The 19,012-nt window shown below is 41.9% G+C and overlaps 1 protein-coding gene across 5 annotated transcripts in view; it reads right to left on the bottom strand.

Annotated features, from left to right (window-relative positions):
- Window positions 1-19,012, bottom strand: part of MAP3K19 (mitogen-activated protein kinase kinase kinase 19) — a 54,580-nt gene that overhangs the window by 20,038 nt on the left and 15,530 nt on the right. For 4 of the 5 annotated variants that reach the window (XM_010367412.2, XM_010367429.1, XM_010367436.1 and 1 more), the window contains exons 3-6: window positions 15,939-16,032; window positions 10,177-10,255; window positions 8,977-9,236; window positions 1,483-1,526 (exon numbers count right to left, since the gene is read on the bottom strand). In XM_010367412.2, the coding sequence (XP_010365714.2) occupies window positions 1,483-1,526; window positions 8,977-9,236; window positions 10,177-10,255; window positions 15,939-16,032 (477 nt within the window). The remainder of the gene's footprint in view (window positions 1-1,482; window positions 1,527-8,976; window positions 9,237-10,176; window positions 10,256-15,938; window positions 16,033-19,012) is intronic. The other variant, XM_010367421.2, reaches the window with a different exon arrangement.

The raw sequence follows: 19,012 nt of genomic DNA, 5'->3' as shown, positions 1-19,012 counted from the left end.
ATTGCCTAATTTCTAGATAGGTTGAAAAAAGACAAATTAAAATATGTCTGGCCAGGCGTGGTGGCTCACGCCTGTAATCCCAGCACTTTGGGAGTGCAAGGCAGGTGGATCACTTGAGGTCAGGGGTTCGAGACCAGCCTGACCAACATGGTGAAACCCCATCTCTACTGAAAATACAAAAATTAGCTGGGCGTGGTGGCAGGTGCCTGTAATCCCAGCCACTCAGGAGGCTGAGGCAGGAGAAATGCTTGAACCCAGGAGGTAGAGGTTGCAGTGAGCTGAGATTGTACCACTGCACTCCAGCCTGGGCAACAGAGACTCCATCTCAAAAAAAAAAAAAAAAAAAAAATGTCTAAGGGAGCTATTCAGCTCATTATGTAGAGAACAGAAACACTCCAGAAAAGCACTGCACCTGGCAAGGCATAATTTTCCCGGGAATGATTTGCTACTCTAGGAACTACATGTGAGTTGTTGTTTTTCCAAGAAATACAGTTGACCCTTGAACAACACAGCTTTAAAATGTGCAAGTCCACTTACATGTGAATTTTCTTTCTCCTCTGCTATCTCTGTGACAGCAAGACCAAGCCCTCCTGTTCCTCCTCCTCAGCCTATTCAACACGGAGACAATGAGGATGAAGACCTTTATGCTGCTCCACTTCCACTTAATGAAGAGTAAATATATTTTCTCTTCCTTAGGATTTTCTTTTGTTGTTGTTGCTGTTTCTTTTTTTTTTCTTTCTTTCTTTCTTTCTTTTCTTTTTTTTGAGACGGGGTCTTGCTCTGTGGCCAGGCTGGAGTACAGTGGCGCGATCTTGGCTCACTGCAACCTCTGCCTCCCAGGTTCAAGCAATTCTCCTGCCTCAGCCTCCCGAGTAGCTGGGATTACAGGCGCCTGCCACCACGCCCAGCTAATTTTTGTATTTTTAGTAGAGATGGTGTTTCACCATGTTGGCCAGGCTGGTCTCGATCTCTTGACCTCAAGTGATCCACTGCCTTGGTTTGAGTCACCGCACCTGGTCCCTTATGATTTTCTTAATAACATTTTATTTTCTTGGCTTTTTTGTAAGAATACAGCATATAATACATATAACACACAAAATGTGTGTTAATCAACTGTGTATGTTATCAATAAGGCTCTGGTCAACAGTAGGCTATTGCAGCCAGGTGCGGTGTCTCACACCTGTAATCCTAGCACTTTGGGAGGCTAAAGGGGAGTATTACTTGAGGCCAGGAGCAAGACCAATGTGGCCAACACAGTGAGACGCTGTCTCTACACAAAACAAAACAAAACAAAAAAACCGGTAGGCTATAAATAGCTAAGTTTTAGGGGAATCAAAGGTTATGTGTGGATTTTTGACATCAGTGACCCTATCCCCTGCATTGTTGAAGGGTCAACTGTAATTGCTGAGGATTTGGTTCTAAATTAGTTGATAGAGTTTTTTGGTTTTCATTCTCAGTCAATAATGCTAGCACTAATCTTACCTCGATGCTTTGGCCACTGTACTTCATATCAGAGGTCGAAGACCCTACAACAAGAAAAAAAATAACTGGATATTCTTAGTAGCAGAGAGAAAACAGTCTCAAGCTAGAGTCTGGGGGTGAAGTAGTACAGGTGCGAAGGGGTCTGAGGAAGAGTTGTAGATATTGAAGGTTTCCCCTGTGGAATTCACACAGAGATGAACTCATTACGCAAAACTTCAGGCTACTGCCACTAGCAGGGGTTGCTGTTTTATATTTCTATCTCTATTCTGAGAGAAAACCTGAGATCTCTGGACCACAGAGCAGACCATTTATCACTCACAGAACATTGTAATGCCAGTTCCCCACATCCCAGTTCCTCACAGGGCAACGTGATGAGAGCCAGGTGTCGACCTGCGTAGCTGGTAGAGTTGCATCACAAGAGGGAGCCCTGGAATGATGAGACTCAGGGGGTGTATTGGGTGGGTGGCACTTTAGCCCATCTTTCCCTCCAGAGAAAGAGAGAACTTTCCTATGAATTGTAAGCAAATGCCTTCAGGAGAAAGGTGCCTCTATGTTTTATTACCCTAGAATATAAGCAAACAGCTTTTGGGGAAATCAGTCTCTAAACCTCTCTGGAGCAATACACTAACTTCTGAGGCGTTTTTGCTGTTCAATCATCTTCTGACTAGTTTCCTAGTGTTTTTTGCTTAGAAAGCCTGAACTGTGCAGAAATGTGAAAATATTCTTGTATAAGTGTCTCCCAACAGTTGTTTAAACTAGATCAACCATAAACTCTGAAGGTGAGTGTGAGGAAGACTCACCCAGGTAATGAGATGGGACTTACTAAGTAGTATAAAACCTAGAAGTTGTTCTCTTCTTACCAAAAAGTCAGAATGATCCCCAAAACCCCACGCACCACCACCACCACCTCTGCATAGTTTGGACTGTGTAAAGCTGAAGCCAAAAGCTCCAGTGTCTCCAGGGTCAAAACAGGTCACAGAAATGGATGAAGTGGGACAGGAAGGCACAGTAGTAAATGGAGATCATATGTCCCAACTAAAGGGGCATCATTACCCAGCTCTCAGTGGTGTCATCCAATCCGGATGGGTAATCCAGCACCGCTAGATCTTCCAAGAGAAGCCAGAGAGCTGCAGGTTTTTTTTTTTTTTTTTTTTTTTTTTTGAGATGGGGTCTCGCTCTGTCACCTAGGCTGGAGTGCAGTGGCATGATCTCATCCTGCAACCTCCACCTCCTGGGTTCAAGCAATCCTCCTGCCTCAGCCTCCTGAGTAGCTGGGATTACAGGCACCTGCCACCATGCTCGGCTAATTTTTTGTATTTTTCTTTCTTTTTTTTTTTTTTTAGTAGAGACGGGGTTTCACTATGTTTGCCAGGCTGGTCTTGAACACCTGACCTTGTGATCCACCCACCTCAGCCTCCCAAAGTGCTGGGATTACGGGCATGAGCCACCATGCCCGGCCCAAGCTGCAGATTTTATGTGAAATCTTCTTCCCCTACCCTTGCTTATTTATTTGAAAGTTTTATATTTTTAATTTTTTGTATAGACAGGGTCTTATTATATTGCCCAGGCTGGTCTCAAACTCCTGGGCTCAAACAGTCCTCATACCTTGGCTTCCCAAAGTTCTCGGATTCTACGTGTGAGCCACTGGGACTGACCTCCCCTCCCTGGTTTTTCAATGTTGTGAGGGTCAAACAAATGTCTGTAGGTCCATTTCAGCCACAGGCTGTCATTCTGAAGTCACACAGAGAGAAAAAGACTTCTTCAAGATTTAACACAGTAGAAAAGCCAATCCCAGGTGAAAAACAAGTCACCTAGGAAGAGGACCCCAACAGGAGGGGCCACAGGCATTCCTTTGGACACAGCTGGCCATGGCACCCCCACTTCATTCTTAATGCATTTACTCAACAATTATTTACTGAGTGCCTACTGAGTAGCCAACACTGTCCCGGAAGATGGCAATTTATAGTTGTGATCAGGAAAGACAGATCTTTGCTCTTTGCCCCCAGAGGTTGCATTCCAGAGGTTGAGGTTTTCATTGAAAAGATGTTAGAAGTTAATCCAGAAATACAATTGAATATAATTTATAGTTGGGTACATATGGATAACATCCTGAGTTTTTTTTTAAAAACCCCTTTCAAGTATTCTTATCAACATTTGGATAAATATTATCCAGTATTGGTCAGGAATTATGTGGGGTAAAGACTTCTGGTGGAAATGCAGAGGCAAGATCTTTCTGGTAGGTAACTTGACAATATGTGTCAAAGCCTTTTTTAAATGTGTAGAGACCAGCCTGAGCAACATAGCGAGACTCCATCTCTACAAAAAATGTTAAAAGTAGCCAGGTGTGGTGGCATGCACCTGTACTTCCAGCTCCTCAGGAGGCTGTGGCGGAGGATCACTTAAGCCTGGGATATCGAGAATGCAGTGAGCCATGTTTGCAACACTGCATTCCAGCATGGGCAACAGAGCGAGACCCTATCTCCAAAAAAGTAAATAAAATAAAATGAGTACAGAGTTCCAATTAAAAATGGCAGATTGAATTTACAAGCTTTTCTCCAGTCCCTCCACAAATCACACTAAAATCACAGTAAAGGAATTAAAAAATGTGTAAATAAGGACAAAAAAATAAAAACACCCAAATGATAAAACAACAGATGAGCAATATCAACATTTTGGACAGAGAAAACTGTATGGACGAATAAGAACTGATTGAGTTGTCAGCTTTCTGTGTTCTGCCCAACGCTTGCAAGGGGAGAGCCCAACCAGAAATAAGAATCTCGGACAGGAATGGGAACTGAAGGTATCTCCGAAGACAGGGATGCAGGCAAGACTGAAACGAGAGGGTGCTCATAAGTCTGTGCTGGAATAAGTCCCAGATTCCCTGCCCTGTCCACTATGAGGAGTTACTCTTCTCCCTTCCTGCAGATGACTGGAAGTTTACTCCCTGGAGGGTTTGAAACAAAGATGCTAAGGAGCTGGATATGGCTGAGAGCAGAAATGGGGTGCTGGAGTGAAAATATGAGGATTAAGGAGAAGTGTACACACTGAAATATGAACCCCATTCAGTGCCAAGAACGTTGCCTCTAATAACCTGTAGGCAGGCACTTGGATTCTCTCTCTGGGGAAAACTAGCCGAGAGAAAAGATCCATCAATCTATACAAGCTGACACTTAGGAACCCCTCTACCAATCGTCCAGTTCTCCACCTATTCAACTCCCTTGAGGACCATTCAACAAGCTCACTCAAACATACAGAACTTTTTAGTGAAACCCTTTAGATACAAATAGACAAGATTCAGCTGATATGTAGGGAAATGCTCCAATATGAAAATACAGAGAACATATCAAACTGAAAGAAAGAAAGGAGCTCAGAAGAACTAGAGACAATAAACAAACAACTCTGTCGTTCATATTCTCCATGTACCCCTTCTCAAGAAGCTGCTGGGAAATGTGCCCTAGTAAATGAGGATTAAGTAAAGCAACGAAGCCAGGCAAGGTGGCTCAAGCCTGTAATCCCAACACTTTGGGAGGCCAAGGTGGGTGGATCACTTGAGCCCAGGAGTTCAAGACCAGCCTGGGCAATATAGTGAGACTCCATCGCTAAAAAAGAAATGTTTTTAAAGTAGCTGGGCCTGGTGGTGCATGCCTGTAGTCCCAGCTACTCAAGAGGCTGAAGAGGGAGAATGGCTTCAGCCCAGAAGGCGGAGGTTGCAGTGAGCTGAGATCGCGCCACTGCACTCCAGCATGGGTGACACAGTCAGACTCTCTCTCAAAAAAAAAAAAAAAAGGAAAGGAAGATTAAGCCACATATCCAGTACACAGGGATTCAACACAGCAAGGAGGCAAGGGAATTCCCAGGATGACACGAAGGGAATCTCAGATGGGCGGCTGGGCAGTAGATCCAGAGAGCAGGTGGTGCGGAGTAAAACTGGAGGCCAGGAGGGTCCAGGAGCAATGTCTCCAAAAACAAAAGGAACCAACAGATTGCCTGATATCTAATCACCTGTATTGAGATTTGTTTTACAGATGCAATACCCAGGATGGGATGAATTAGTAACAGATATACAAAAAGTAAATGAAGAAATGAAGTGGTTATTACTAATGCTGAGATAAATACAATGTCTAAAAGGAGAGGAAATGTAATCAACACACTATGGAGCTCAGCTGCAAATAATACTTTACCTAGTCATAATAACAGAGACATTGAATATTGATTTCAAAAAAATAAATACAGGCCGGGCGCAGTGGCTCACACCTGCAATCCCAGCACTTTGGGAGGCCAAGGCAGGTGGATCACGAGGTCAGGAGATCAAGACCATCCTGGCTAACACGGTGAAACCCCATCTCTACTAAAAATACAAAAAATTAGCCAGGCATGGTGGCAGGCGCCTGTAGTCCCAGCTACTTGGGAGGCTGAGGCAGGAGAATGGCGTGAAGCCGGGAGGTGGAGCTTGCAGTGAGCCACGATCGCGCCACTGCACTCCAGCCTGGGTGACAGAGTGAGACTCCCGTTTCGAAATAAATAAATAAATAAACAAACACAAAGATTGGGAAAACTGGGCACTGCTTGTGTGTGAGGCAAGTAATGTAAAAGTAATAAATCTTAACAGATGAAACCCAAACTGGACAATCAATAAATACCACTCTAAACATGATATGTAGCAATATGAAAGCATACACTAGAAGAAACAGTCTTGTACTAGCTGTACTTTTTTTTTAAGAGATGAGGTCTCACTCTGTCACCCAGGCTGGAGTGCAATGGACTAATCATCATCCACTGTCGCCTTGGCCTCCTGGAATCAAGCAATCCTCCCACCTCAGCCTCCCGAGTAGCTGAGCTATTAGGTGACTGTGCACCACCACAGCCACTTAATTTTTAAAATTTATTTTTATATATGTACTGTCTTTAGAGGTGGAGTCTGCCTATGTTGCCCAGGCTGCCCTCAAACTCCTAGCCTCAAGCTAGTGCTCCTCCCTTGGACTCCCAAAGTGCTGGGGTTACAGGCGTGTGCCTATGCACAGCCAGTACTTATTTCTTTTTCTTTTCTTTTTTTTTTTTTTTTTTTTTTTTTGAGGTTTCAAGTGATCTGCCCACCTTGGCCTCCAAAGTGCTGCCCTGATTGTTATTATTATTATTAATTAAAAATGCATTTGTAATGGCTATGTGCCAGGTATAGGTGCCCGGTGTGTGGAGGCTGAATGATTCTTACTTTTGTAACCCGGTGAAGATGAGCACATAAACAAATAGTGACAATTATGCTTGATTAATGCTATGCTGTAAGTAAGATCAGGATCCTATAGGGGAACAAAGAAATGGCAACTCATCCAGTTTTGGGATGTTCAGGAAGACTTTCCAGAGGAAGTGGTTTCTGAGACAGAACCTGAAGGATGGCATAATGCCTCCGCAGAAAGAACAGCAGGTGCACATATTCACATGCATGTTTAGGGAATAGAGGGCATCTAGTGTGCTAAAGTTTATCATACTGCTGAGGAAGAGTGGCAAGATATGAGGTTGAAAGAGGCTGTTGAGGCTGAACACGGTGGCTCACGCCTGTAATCCCAGCACTTTGGGAGGCCAAAGTGGGAGGATCACTTTAGCCCAGGAGTTCAGTAACAGCCTGGGCAACATGGTGAAACCCCATCTGTACCAAAAAAATAGCCAGGCGTGGTGGCATGCGCCTGTACTCCCAGCTACCCAAGAGGCTGAAGTGGGAGGATCGCTTGAGCCCAGGATGCAGAGGTTGCAGTGAACCAAGATCATGCCACTGCACTCTAGCCTGGGCAACACAGCCAAACCCTGTCTAAAAGCAACAAAACAAACAAACAAACAAAAAACGCTATCGAGATTTGGGAACTAACTTTGTAAACTTCAAGAAGCAAGATTCTAGGTCCACTTCACAGTCCAGATTTCATATGAACTCTTTTACATACAGCCCATCAAAACACTGCTTCACCATCATGCCAAATGAAACAAGCCAGATGCAGGACAAATATTGCATGATTCCATTTATATAAAAGACCTGGAATGGTCAAATTCATATTGAAACAAAATAGAATAGTGGTTGCCAGAAGCTTTGGGAGAATGGGAAATAGAGAGCTATTTTTTAATGGGCACCGAGTTTCAGTTTTGCAAGAAGAAAATGTTCTGGGGATGAATATTTGTGATGGTTGCACAACAATGTGAATGCACTTAATGCCACTGAACTGTACACTTGAAAATGATTAAAATGGTCAATTTTATGTTACACACATTTTAGCATAATGAAATCAAAAAACATTTTTAGGCGAGGCAAGTTGGCTCAGGCCTGTAATCCCAGCACTGTGGGAGGCCAAGGCAGGAGTATCACAAGGTCAAGAGATCGAGACCATCCTGGCCAATATGGTGAAACCCCGTCTCTACTAAAAATACAAAGCTTATCTGGGCGTGGTGGCAGGCACCTGTAGTCCCGGCTACTTGGGAGGCTGAGGCAGGAGAATCGCTTGAACCTGGGAGGCAGATGTTGCAGTGAGCTGAGATCATGCCACTGTGCTCCAGCCTGGCGACAGAGCGAGACTCCATCTCATAAATAAATAAATACATAAATTTAAGCACTGCTTCATTTAAATTTCACTTAAAATGTATCCTTCTCTTAAAATCCCATAATAATTATTCTTTCTTTTTTTTTTTTATTTGGTAAGATACCTCACAGCTCCGCTGGCATGCAGTCTCCCTCATTGTGATAAATCAATGAATGTAACTTGTTGGATTATAAGGTTGTTCCTGGTGGTTTTGGCTGGTTGGTTGAGGACAGTGGTAAGCAAATACCAAAGACAATGTTGCCACAGGGGGAAATGCTGGCATCAGTGCTGCTATCTAACAAATGAATCTTGGGCTCAATGTAGTTGGAAGTAGGCTCTTAGACTTGCACATTAACTTGGGGATCCAGGAATAAGGCTAAAGTAGACTCAAGTCCATAACGACCCTAAGACCTGGTAGAAGTAAACTCAATACTTCTGGCCAAAGGCATCCACAGCATGGGCCCCCAAGATTCTCACAGATAAACATCAACCAAATATGAGCTCACAATGAAGATTTTCAAACACTCAAGAAAAAAGTCAACCATAGTGCAAATCAGTAGGATATTGTTAACTGAAATTATCAAATATAGTTTATAAAATAACGTCTGAAATGTTTAAAGAAATAAGCAATGAAATAATCTAAACAATAAGATATTCTCAAAATATTTGTCTTCTATTCCTTGAACAAATATGTAAACATTTGCACATATAGTGTTCTTTCTGCTGGAACATTATGCCATCCTTCATTTTACTTGTTTACTAGTTTATTGTCTGCCCCACACCCCCATGACCCCCAGGAATGTAAATTATACAAGGGCTGGGGTTATTGTCTGATATGTTTACTGCTATATCTCCAGCATTTAGAACAGTGCCTGGCACAATACATAAATATTTGTTGACCGAAAGGACTCACTGTGGAATTCAATGTTCAACTTACCTTCAGATTTTCTTTGCTGCTCCTTCAGAAAATGAGGAGCATCTTCTCTGGTTACAGACTTGGAAATGTTTGGTTCTAAACAAGATCTCGGCAGCAAAAAGCCCAAGTTCACATCGCAGAGCTCCCTGGAACTTTCCTCTTTTTGCAAAAGTAAGGGCCGCATGGTCAGCGTGTTTGTCCTGAGCTCCACCATCTCAATTTTATTTGGATGAGAAACTGCATGTGCTTGTGCCCATTCTTGATGCGATGAGGTTATCTGACTAAAGGGGGAGGGAAATGTTTTATTTAAAACTCGGTTGCCACATCTTCTGAATCTCCAGTTCTCAGTCCAGCCTGACATCACTAGAAAGTTTGAAGAACTATTTCCAAATGATGCTGCTGAAAGGAAAGGCTGAATCCTGAGAGGGTAAGACATCTCCACCCACCGACTCCCCCCGGCCTCCTCAGCCCTCTGTACCTTCACCTGGATGCATTAGGTTTCAGCTCACTTTCATTTTCCCAATCACCATTTCCTTGCACAGAGAAATCAGAGACCAAGGGCAGGAATGGGGGATGCACCTTTTTATCTCCACAGGCATTGACTAGCCCAGTGCTTCTCAAACTATCTTTGATGAAGAACTGGCATTTAAATTTTCCAATCATTGTGAACTGATACTTTTGTAAAATATAAGTGAATTGCCATAAAAATGGAAGAAAAATAAAAGACATGCAAAAAATAAGCTTCAATTTTTTTTACTACCCAATCAATGAACGTAAGTTGTTTGCCAAATTGCTTTGTAACTTTTTTAATAGTCACCCTCACAGCCTGTCCTGACCTTATCATGGACTGGTAACAGGACCACAGAACCACATTCTAAGTAGCTCTGCCCTGTAGTAGGGTCAGCAAACTACAGCCCAGGGGCCAAATCCAGCCTTCATCCTTTTTCTGTAGCTATAATTGGGTCACAGCCACACTCCTTTGTTTACAAATTATCTGTTGCTGCATTCAAATGACAGTTGCAGATTTGAATCATTGCAACAGAGACCATATGGCCCACATAGCCAAAGTGTTTATGATCTGGCCTCTGCCACATACTATTTATTGCGACCTCTACTTTTAAGCATTATTATGGATTGAATTACTAATAATGTAGGTTGCCACATGAGTATCATTGCTTCATACTTCATTTCAAATCTGATAATTCAAAGAATACTCCTTACTTCTTTTCTTTTAAGTCTTCTTGGCTCATTTCTTGAGAAGGACTGACATCTCTTGGAAAAGTCACAGTGATCTCAACACCTATATAAACATATCACAGTAGTAGAAGGAAGAAAGTAATGAATTCCAGTGGAAAGCAGGAGACATACTCTATTTGTTTGGCTAATCTCTTCTTAATGATTACAAAATGGACACTAACCAGGGGCTGAGGTTTAGCCATTTTTGTATCTTTCCTGTTCAGAATATGATAGATCCTAAATAAATGCTTGCTTAAAGAGCAAAAAACCATATAATAATATCTTACAGATGTGAAATAAAGTTTTATAACAAGCTATGTTGTCCCCAGGATGAAGAAAACAGGACCACCTTCTATAAAGTGTAATGACACCTATCTCCCAGCACTATCGTGAGGATTCAATGCGATAATTTATGTAACAACAAAGATGTGTGCTTGCATTTGTAATTTTGGTCGTTCCATGAAATAATTCCCAGAATAACCCTTAAGATAGAAAGTTCCGCCGGGCGCGGTGGCTCAAGCCTGTAATCCCAGCACTTTGGGAGGCCGAGACGGGCGGATCACGAGGTCAGGAGATCGAGACCATCCTGGCTAACACGGTGAAACCCCGTCTCTACTAAAAACTACAAAAAACTAGCCGGGCGACGTGGCGGCACCTGTAGTCCCAGCTACTCGGGAGGCTGAGGCAGGAGAATGGCGTGAACCCGGGAGGCGGAGCTTGCAGTGAGCTGAGATCTGGCCACAGCACTCCAGCCTGGGCGACAGAGCGAGACTCCGTCCCAAAAAAAAAAAAAAAAAAGACAGAAAGTTCCAACTTATAGAATACGCGCTTGCTCACAATATAAGATGTCAAGCAAATTTATGTAAAAAACTAGTGTGAACTACTCTGACATTGCCTGTTCTTTAAGGTGTGTTCATTCGTTCCTTTTTTTCATTTAACAAACTTTTATTAAGCATATGCCAAGCCCAGCACTTTGTGCTGAAAACAGGGAAATAAACAAGATGCAGCTGGGGCCCTAGTAGAGCTGATAAGAAAATACAGAATGCAGTGAGATAAGCACTGTGATAGAAGCAAGTGGTGATGTTGGCGCAGAGAGAAGTGTCCTTCCGGGAAGATGCAATGCTTGTCCCGGTATTCATTTCTATCCATTTATCTGTCAGAGCCATTTATTCACTCAATCTGCATGTGCCTGGAGGAGCAATGGCTGTATGAGCTCCACTAATTGAAGGCTGGGGAAGGAGTATCACGGGGAGGATAAGCTTAGAGTGTGAATCAGACATCCCTTCTCTGCCACTTCCTGGGTGACCTTGGGAAAGTTGCTTAATAGCTGTCACTGTTATCTAAATTAGTAGATTTTTATTATTTTAAAAGACTTTGGATATATTTGTTTGTAATACATAGGAGCTACCATAGTGAAAGCATTTTTGTTGTTCAATTTTTATACCTGTGCCATTTAATGAAACAAGTACATTAAAAAAAAGAAAAAAAGTAAAAAATTCCAAAAGGAAAAGTTTTGTTTACCATCCGGCAAATGATAATAGTGTTTACTATCATTGTCATCCAATATTATGTTTTGTGCTACCATAAAAATGTAGCTAGCTTTGGTTTTCTTAACGTTTCTCAAATAAGACAACTTGATTGCATGTTTTCTAATACTATACAATTGCATGAAACACTTGTCTAAAAATGAAGTTTCCTTGGAATAGTCCATTGTTTTTTCAGTTTTCAAAGAGCCTATCACCACACTATGTAGCACAAAATGAGAGGCTTGGAATTATTGAGCTGGAAGGAACTTAGAGGTCACCTAATCCAAGCCTTTCATTTTAGAGACAAAGGAACTGATAGCAATGAGTTTGCATGACATGCTCAAGGTCGTTCTCCTACTTGAAAGGAAGACGGATGTCTTTCACAACATTTTTGTAGTCATCCTTGAGTGCAAACACCTAGCTGACATGTTAGAGTGAGAAAAACACACAGCATACTTTCCTAATAACTAAACTGTCAGTGAAAAGAATGTTCTGGCACAAAAGCTAAATGTATTTAGTTCTTTGCTGTGAAAATTAGAAAACTGACTGTATTCACATGAACCTATTTAAGGACAACTGTACTTTTGCAGTTGTCAAGAATTAATAGATCCAGAATGCTTTCAAACAAATTTAATGTGCTTAAAATCTGTTCATCAGCTGACTTCTTTTTCAAACCAAGAAACAAAGATATAATATAAGCACATGTAAGAGAAAACCTACCTGCCTTTCAAGATATTGTTAAGAGCTAAGGGCCACTGTCCTAATTGTTGGTCCTAAATTGGAAAAAAGATTATAGAATGCACTGATTCTGAAGTCCTCTAGAAACATACAAATGTTCTCTTTGTTCTGCCTCTTGAATACTGTGAGTTGCTGAGGTTGCTATGGATAAGGCCTCTCGAGCTACCCAGTAGGCCAGGGAAGAGGATGCATTGTCACAGGTAAAAACAAAACACTTGCTCTTATCTAAGTGCATTTTTCACGTAATGAGCGTCAATTAACCCTATCAGAAAATATTACCATAGAGAGAAATTAAAAGGCAACATTTCAACATAGCCACGAATGTATTTTCTTTATAGAAGAGGTGAAAATGACATTCATAACCAATCAGAAAATGATCATTAATTTGTTGTTGTTAGTGTCAAAGCCATTATTAAAATAAAAACTTAGAATCTGGCCCAGCCTAACTGATTTCAATAAAGAAAAATTATTTTCTCCAGAAAAGCCTCACTTTCCTGTTTGTTCTCCTTATTTCATTTGTTACGTTTTTGTGGGTACTTAATAGGTGCATATATCAATGGGGTCCTTGTTCTATTTAAATGAATGTGCATATCTGTCTGGATTGTGAGCATGGAGATTCAAAATATTTTGATGCCATCTTCACATTTTGATGATTTCCTAAATTGTAAAGCTCAACACGGACTTAAAAAAAAAATAACAACTGTATTTCCAGCCTTCTATGCTGCTAGATTCAGAAAGCTTACTTGAGAGACTGATGTATGTGAGTTACATGAAAAAAGATAAGGTGCAGGCATCCTGTGTGCTGATGGGGGAACCAGCAGAGGGAGGAGATTGTTACATTGATAGTGGGAGCGGCTTTTCGGTTATGGCAGAGGTGGCATGATTTGGGGGTCAGTAGCAGCCAGTTTTGAAATGCATTTATGGGAATTCTTCCTGACAATCCAATCTGGAGCCTTCCTGTTATGGACTGGATGTTTTGAATGTTTGTGTCCCCCACCGCAAATTCATATGTTGAAGTCCTAACCCCTCAGTGTGGCTTATTTGGAGATGGGGCCTCTAAGGTTACATGAGGTGTCAAGGGTGGGGCCCTGATCCAGTTGGATTTGTGTCCTTCTAAGAAAAGAGCTCACTCACTTGTGCTCTGCCTGTGTGTGCACAGAGGAAAGACCACATGGGGACAGACCGCCATCTGCAACCAGGAAGAGAGCCCTCACCAGAAACCCATCCCTGCTAGACTCTTGATCTTGGACTTCCCATTCTTAAAAACTGTGAGAAAATAAATGTCTGCTGTTGAAGCCCCCCAGTCTATGGTATTTTGTTTTGGCAGCATGAGTGGACCAAGAAAGTTCCTCTCTTCTGGTTTTTCAGTGGTATATGAACTTCCTAATATCTTTCAAATTTCCCTTCCTTTTTAACCCAACCAAGAGTAGGTTCTTGTATACCTGCAACTACAAATCCTGATGAATGTATACTGTATTAAAATATGTTTAAGCCCATTAGTTTTAGGGAATAGGTTCTCTTGTTCACTCATGAAAAGAGTAAATTTATAGGCTCAATTTCTAGTCTACAAGATTTGTGTCTGTTATGTTCTCAGAAAATAGTGTTTGTGTTTGTTTGTTTGTTTGCTTGTTTTGAGACCGAGTCTCACTCTGTCACCCAGGCTGGAGTGCAACGGCGCGATCTCGGCTCACTGCCACCTCCGCCTCCCGGGTTCAAACAATTCTTCTGCCTCAGCCTCCCGAGTAGATGGGATTACGGGTGCGTGCCACCATGCCCAGTTAATTTTGTATTTTTAGTAGAGATGGGGTTTCACCATGTTGTCCAGGCTGGTCTTGAACTCCTGACCTCAGGTGATCCGCCCACCTTGGCCTCCCAAAGGGCTGGGATTACAGGCGCAAGCCACAGCACCCAGCCCATTTAAAGAGATTTAAACCAATATTTAAAATGAATATAATGCACAATAATATTGAAAACACTTTTATTTCAGAATTTGTGACTAGAAAGAGTAGCTAGCTCAACTGAAGTCTCTACCAACTGTGACGTGCAATTTTATCAGGAAGAGAATTGCTTCTTCCAAATTTGTAACTCAAGTTGTTAAAAGCTTAAAACTGAAATAACTTAGTGGAGACGCCTCATAAGTATTATGGCTCCCATATGAAAACTAAAAATATTGCAAATCAAGTTTAAAAGAATGACTAACATCCCAAATGGTGAGTTATCTCCAAATTGAGCAGAATAAATGAAATATTTAACCTCCTAGAAGGCGCTTGGGACACCATTAGGCTTCTAAGAGCTTGGCTTTGAAGTCTATGAAAGTCGAAGGAGGACTGCAAGAACCGTTCTGAAGGGTTTCGGGATTTATTTTCTTTTGTTAGCTCTTTCAGGCTTAATGGTGTTCACAATTTTAAGGGTTACTCAATTACTCTCCGCCCTCGGCCTGGGGAGGGACGATTCCCAGTGGGCGTGAGAAAGGCAGGCGGCTGCCCAGGAGAGGGCAGCATCGCACCACCTCCCGGGAGACGCTACTCGGGAGAGCTGCAGCCTTCTGGGAGGCGCGAAGGGATGAGAAAAACGGGCATCAAAGAGGGCGGCTTCCCTGGAGTGTTAGAAATAGAAGCCAGAAAATTGCCCGGGAGAAATTGCAGCAGTTCAAATAAACATTTACTTTAAGAAGGTTATGGATAGATGACAGACAAATGGGATAGCTGTGGCAACTATGTTCTGAGGAGAGAATCTGCAAATACTTTGTGCCCTGTTAAGTGCAAGGGCACTTACGGTCTGACAGGATAGCATATTTGAAATGGGTGGTGTTCTGGAAGATTCCAGAGTTATGGCCTTGTAAATAAAAGACCGAGACTTGGGGACTTTCATGCCTTGTTCATTCCCCCACCTTCCCCTCAGGGACAACAGCTGATGGAGACATGTGTGGCTCTGGAAGGGAACTGATCGCTGAAGCTGCTGGAAGATTCTGAGAGGAAGAAAATGGGGAAAGGATGTTATCAGACAAAAAGGAAGGGACAGGGAATGGCTTGGCTGAGCTGGAGTGAGGTGGGATAAAAGAGCCAGAGAGCATTGCCTATTCTGGACAGTCAAGTTGCCTAGACCCACTGATTCAGATATGGACCAGAAGGTAGTGTCATGAGTGGTTTTCTTCTTCTTTGGGCTTCTGTGTTTTCAAACTTATTTATTATTATTTTTTAAACTTTTATTGCAGGAGTTAAGCTCAGGGGTACAAGTGCAGGTTTGTTCCATAGGTAAATGTATATCATGGGGTTTGTTGTACAGATTATTTCATCACCCAGGTATTTAGCCTAGTACCCATTAGTTAGTTTTCCTGATCCTCTCCCTCCTCCACTCCCTCTACCCTCCCATAGGCCCCAGTGTGTTTTGTTCAAACTTCTACAATGAGTGCTTCTGAAATTGAAGGGAAGCCCATATGATCATGTTATCTTTGTAAACACATTAAGGACTGAAGCCCGATACCTTCTGTCCTGGGTTGCCAGTCCTGTCTACCACCACTGGGATCTTCTTCACTAACCGGTGTGGAATGACTGCAGTCACCATCTTGGTCGAACTCCTGCAGTATCATAAAATTCAAAACTCAGTAATTAGTTATTCAATGTACCAATTTGTTGGCAGAATGAATGTTGATTTTTCTAGGCTAAAGATTCACACCGTGGATTTCTTTTAAATTGGATAAAGTATTTAGGAATAAAATAATAAGAAAGTATCTGCTCTTGGAGCACTAGGCTCAGACAGTCATGGATGTGATTAATTGCATAATCAAAAATGAAGAGCAAAGCTCAAATCACATTGACACATAGAAATTCAGTATTTTATACTTTATTATCTCAGTGCCCAGGCTGCTAAGCTGCCCCAAATTCCATCCCGGTGGGTAACTGGAAAGAATCCTTTGGCCACAGTCACAGTGAACAACCCCAAAGGAACGTGATCTTTTCCATAATGCCTCCCTGGGGCATCATTTACAAATAGCAAGAATGGAAATCCCTGCCCCTTGTGGAAGCTACAGATATAACCCTAGACTGAAAGGAGTCAGCAAAGCTGATTAAAGTCTTCACTATGATGGCATTCTGATCTAAATCATGGTGCACAACACCTCTTAAACTTCCTTTTCACTCTCTGGAAAATAATTATTATAGTTGAAAACCAACTTGATTTATAGAAAGTACTCCAAACATTTTAAAGAAGAAATGTTTTCTTAGAATTCATTGTTTTTGGTAGTTTCCTTCATTACAAGTTATAGCTGGTGATTTTGTGCCTTTAAATTTCTAGAACCATGATAGACCCAAGTAGTAGTTAAAACATCCCATCACAACCCAAATGTTACAACTAGCTGTCTGGTTTCTATGATCTAGGTGGACTACCTATTTAAGGGGACTGTTGGACAAGAAGTCTTTGCCCTAAGTGCACAAGCCTGTCATCTGAAATGTCAGAGAAGTGGCGAGTCACAAAATTTCTCTGAGAGCTCATTTATTAATTCCCAAGAGAGCTAGGAAATTTCTGGCTTTTCTCTCCTTATTCATTTTAATTGTTGTAGCAAATAATAAAAGTTGGCCAGGCACGGTGGCTCACTCCTGTAATCCCAGCACTTTGGGAGGCTGAGGCAGGTGGATCGCTTGAGCTCAGGAGTTCGAGACCAGCCTGGGCAACATGGCGAAACCCTGTCTCTACTGAAAATACAAAAATTAGCTGGATGTGATGGCACACACCTGTTGTCCCAGCTACTTGGCAGGCTGAGGCAGGAGGATGGCTTGAACCCAGGAGGTCGAGGTTATGGTGAGCTAGGGTCATGCCACTGCACTCCAGCTTGGGTGACAGAGTGAGACCCTGTCAAAAGAAAGAAAAGAGAGAGAGAGGAAAAAAAGAAAAGTAGAAGAAAAGATAAAGGAAGTAAAAGTAAAACCTGGCCAGGCGTGTTGGGTCACATCTGTAATCCTGGCACTTTGGGAGGCCCAGATGGGTGAATTGCTTGAGACCAGCCTGGACAACATGGTGAAGCCCCATCTCTACAAAAAATACAGAAATTAGCCAGGCATGGTGGCACGTGCCCGTAGTCTCAACTACTCGGGAGGCTGAGGTGCGAGGATCATTTGAGCCATAGGAGGTTGAGGCTGCAGTGAGCCATGATTGCACCACTGCACTCCAGCCTGGGCAACCAAGTGAGACTCTGTCTCAAAAAAAAAAAAAAAAATCCAGAGGTAAAACCCTCCATTTATACAGTCATTAAAAATATTTTAGGTATTCAATCATAATAACTTAGTTGTCATATCTTACTTGTATTCAGTAGTTTATACTTAAACATTGTTTTTTAATGTTCAATTTTTATGGGCACATAGGTATATATATTTATGGGGTGCAGGAGATATTTTGATATAGGCATGCAATGCATAATAATGACATCAGGGTAAATGGGGTATCACACATCAAGCATTTATCCTTTGTGTTACAAATGATTCAATTATACTCTTTTAGTTATTTTTAAATGTACAATTAAATTATTACTGACTATAGTCACCCGGTTGTGCTATCAAATACTAGGTCTTATTCTTTCTTTTCCTTCTCTTTTTCTTTTTGTTCTGTCATTGGGTTGATTATTCATTCTTTCTAGCTATTTTTTTTTTGTACCTATTAACCATCCTCCTTCCTGCCTACTCCCCACTACACCCTTATTAATACTTTCTAAAGCATTTTCTATCTCCTGGCAAAAGTCAGGTGCCCTATCTCAGACTATCCTGGTTTTCAGTGGCAAATGGGTTCACTCGGCTCCTAGGCTGTTGTCAATTTCACTGCTTATTCTTCTCTGTATTTCAAAAATTCTACCATTATCTGGCAAATTCCTCCTCCTTCCTATCAAATCACAAAGGGGGATTTATTCTTCCTAGAACATATGAAAATACAAAAAAGTATTTTTTAAAGCAAGATTTTTAAAAATCACCTATAACCTGACAACCAAAGAGCAAACACTGTTAACACAGAAATCATATTTTCTTCGTGTTTCTCCTAAGTATTTAAAAATATACTTGCATCATATAATTTTTGTATCTGACTTTTTCACTTAAGCATACGTTCATAAGCAATTTACTAAGTAAATGTCATTTTAATGGAATTTAAGATTTCTTTCCTTCAACAAATATCAGAGGGTCATCATAGTACTTTTTTTTTTGAGATGGAGTCCTGCTCTGTTGCCCAGGCTGGAGTGCAGTGGTGTGACCTCAGCTCACTGCAACCTCCACCTCCCGGGTTCAACTGAGTAGCTGGAACTACAAGTATGTACCACCATGCCCTGCCCCTTTTCATTTTATTTTTTATTTTTTGAGACAGAGTCTTGCTCTGTTGCCCAGGCTGGAGTGCTGTGGTGCAATCTCGGCTCACTGCAAACTCCACCTTCCAGGTTCAGGTGATTCTCTTGCCTTAGCCTCCCAAGTAGCTGGGGTTACAGGTGCCCGCCACCATGCCTGGCTAATTTTTTTTTTTTTTTGTATTTTTAGTAGAGATGGGTTTCACTCTGTTGACCAGGCTGGTCTTGATCTCCTGAT

This window comes from Rhinopithecus roxellana, chromosome 14 (genome assembly GCF_007565055.1).
Source record: "Rhinopithecus roxellana isolate Shanxi Qingling chromosome 14, ASM756505v1, whole genome shotgun sequence".
NCBI classification, from domain to species: domain Eukaryota; kingdom Metazoa; phylum Chordata; class Mammalia; order Primates; family Cercopithecidae; genus Rhinopithecus; species Rhinopithecus roxellana.
The sequence above is the reverse complement of the archived record's forward strand: the minus strand, read 5'-3'. Positions and strand labels throughout refer to the sequence as shown.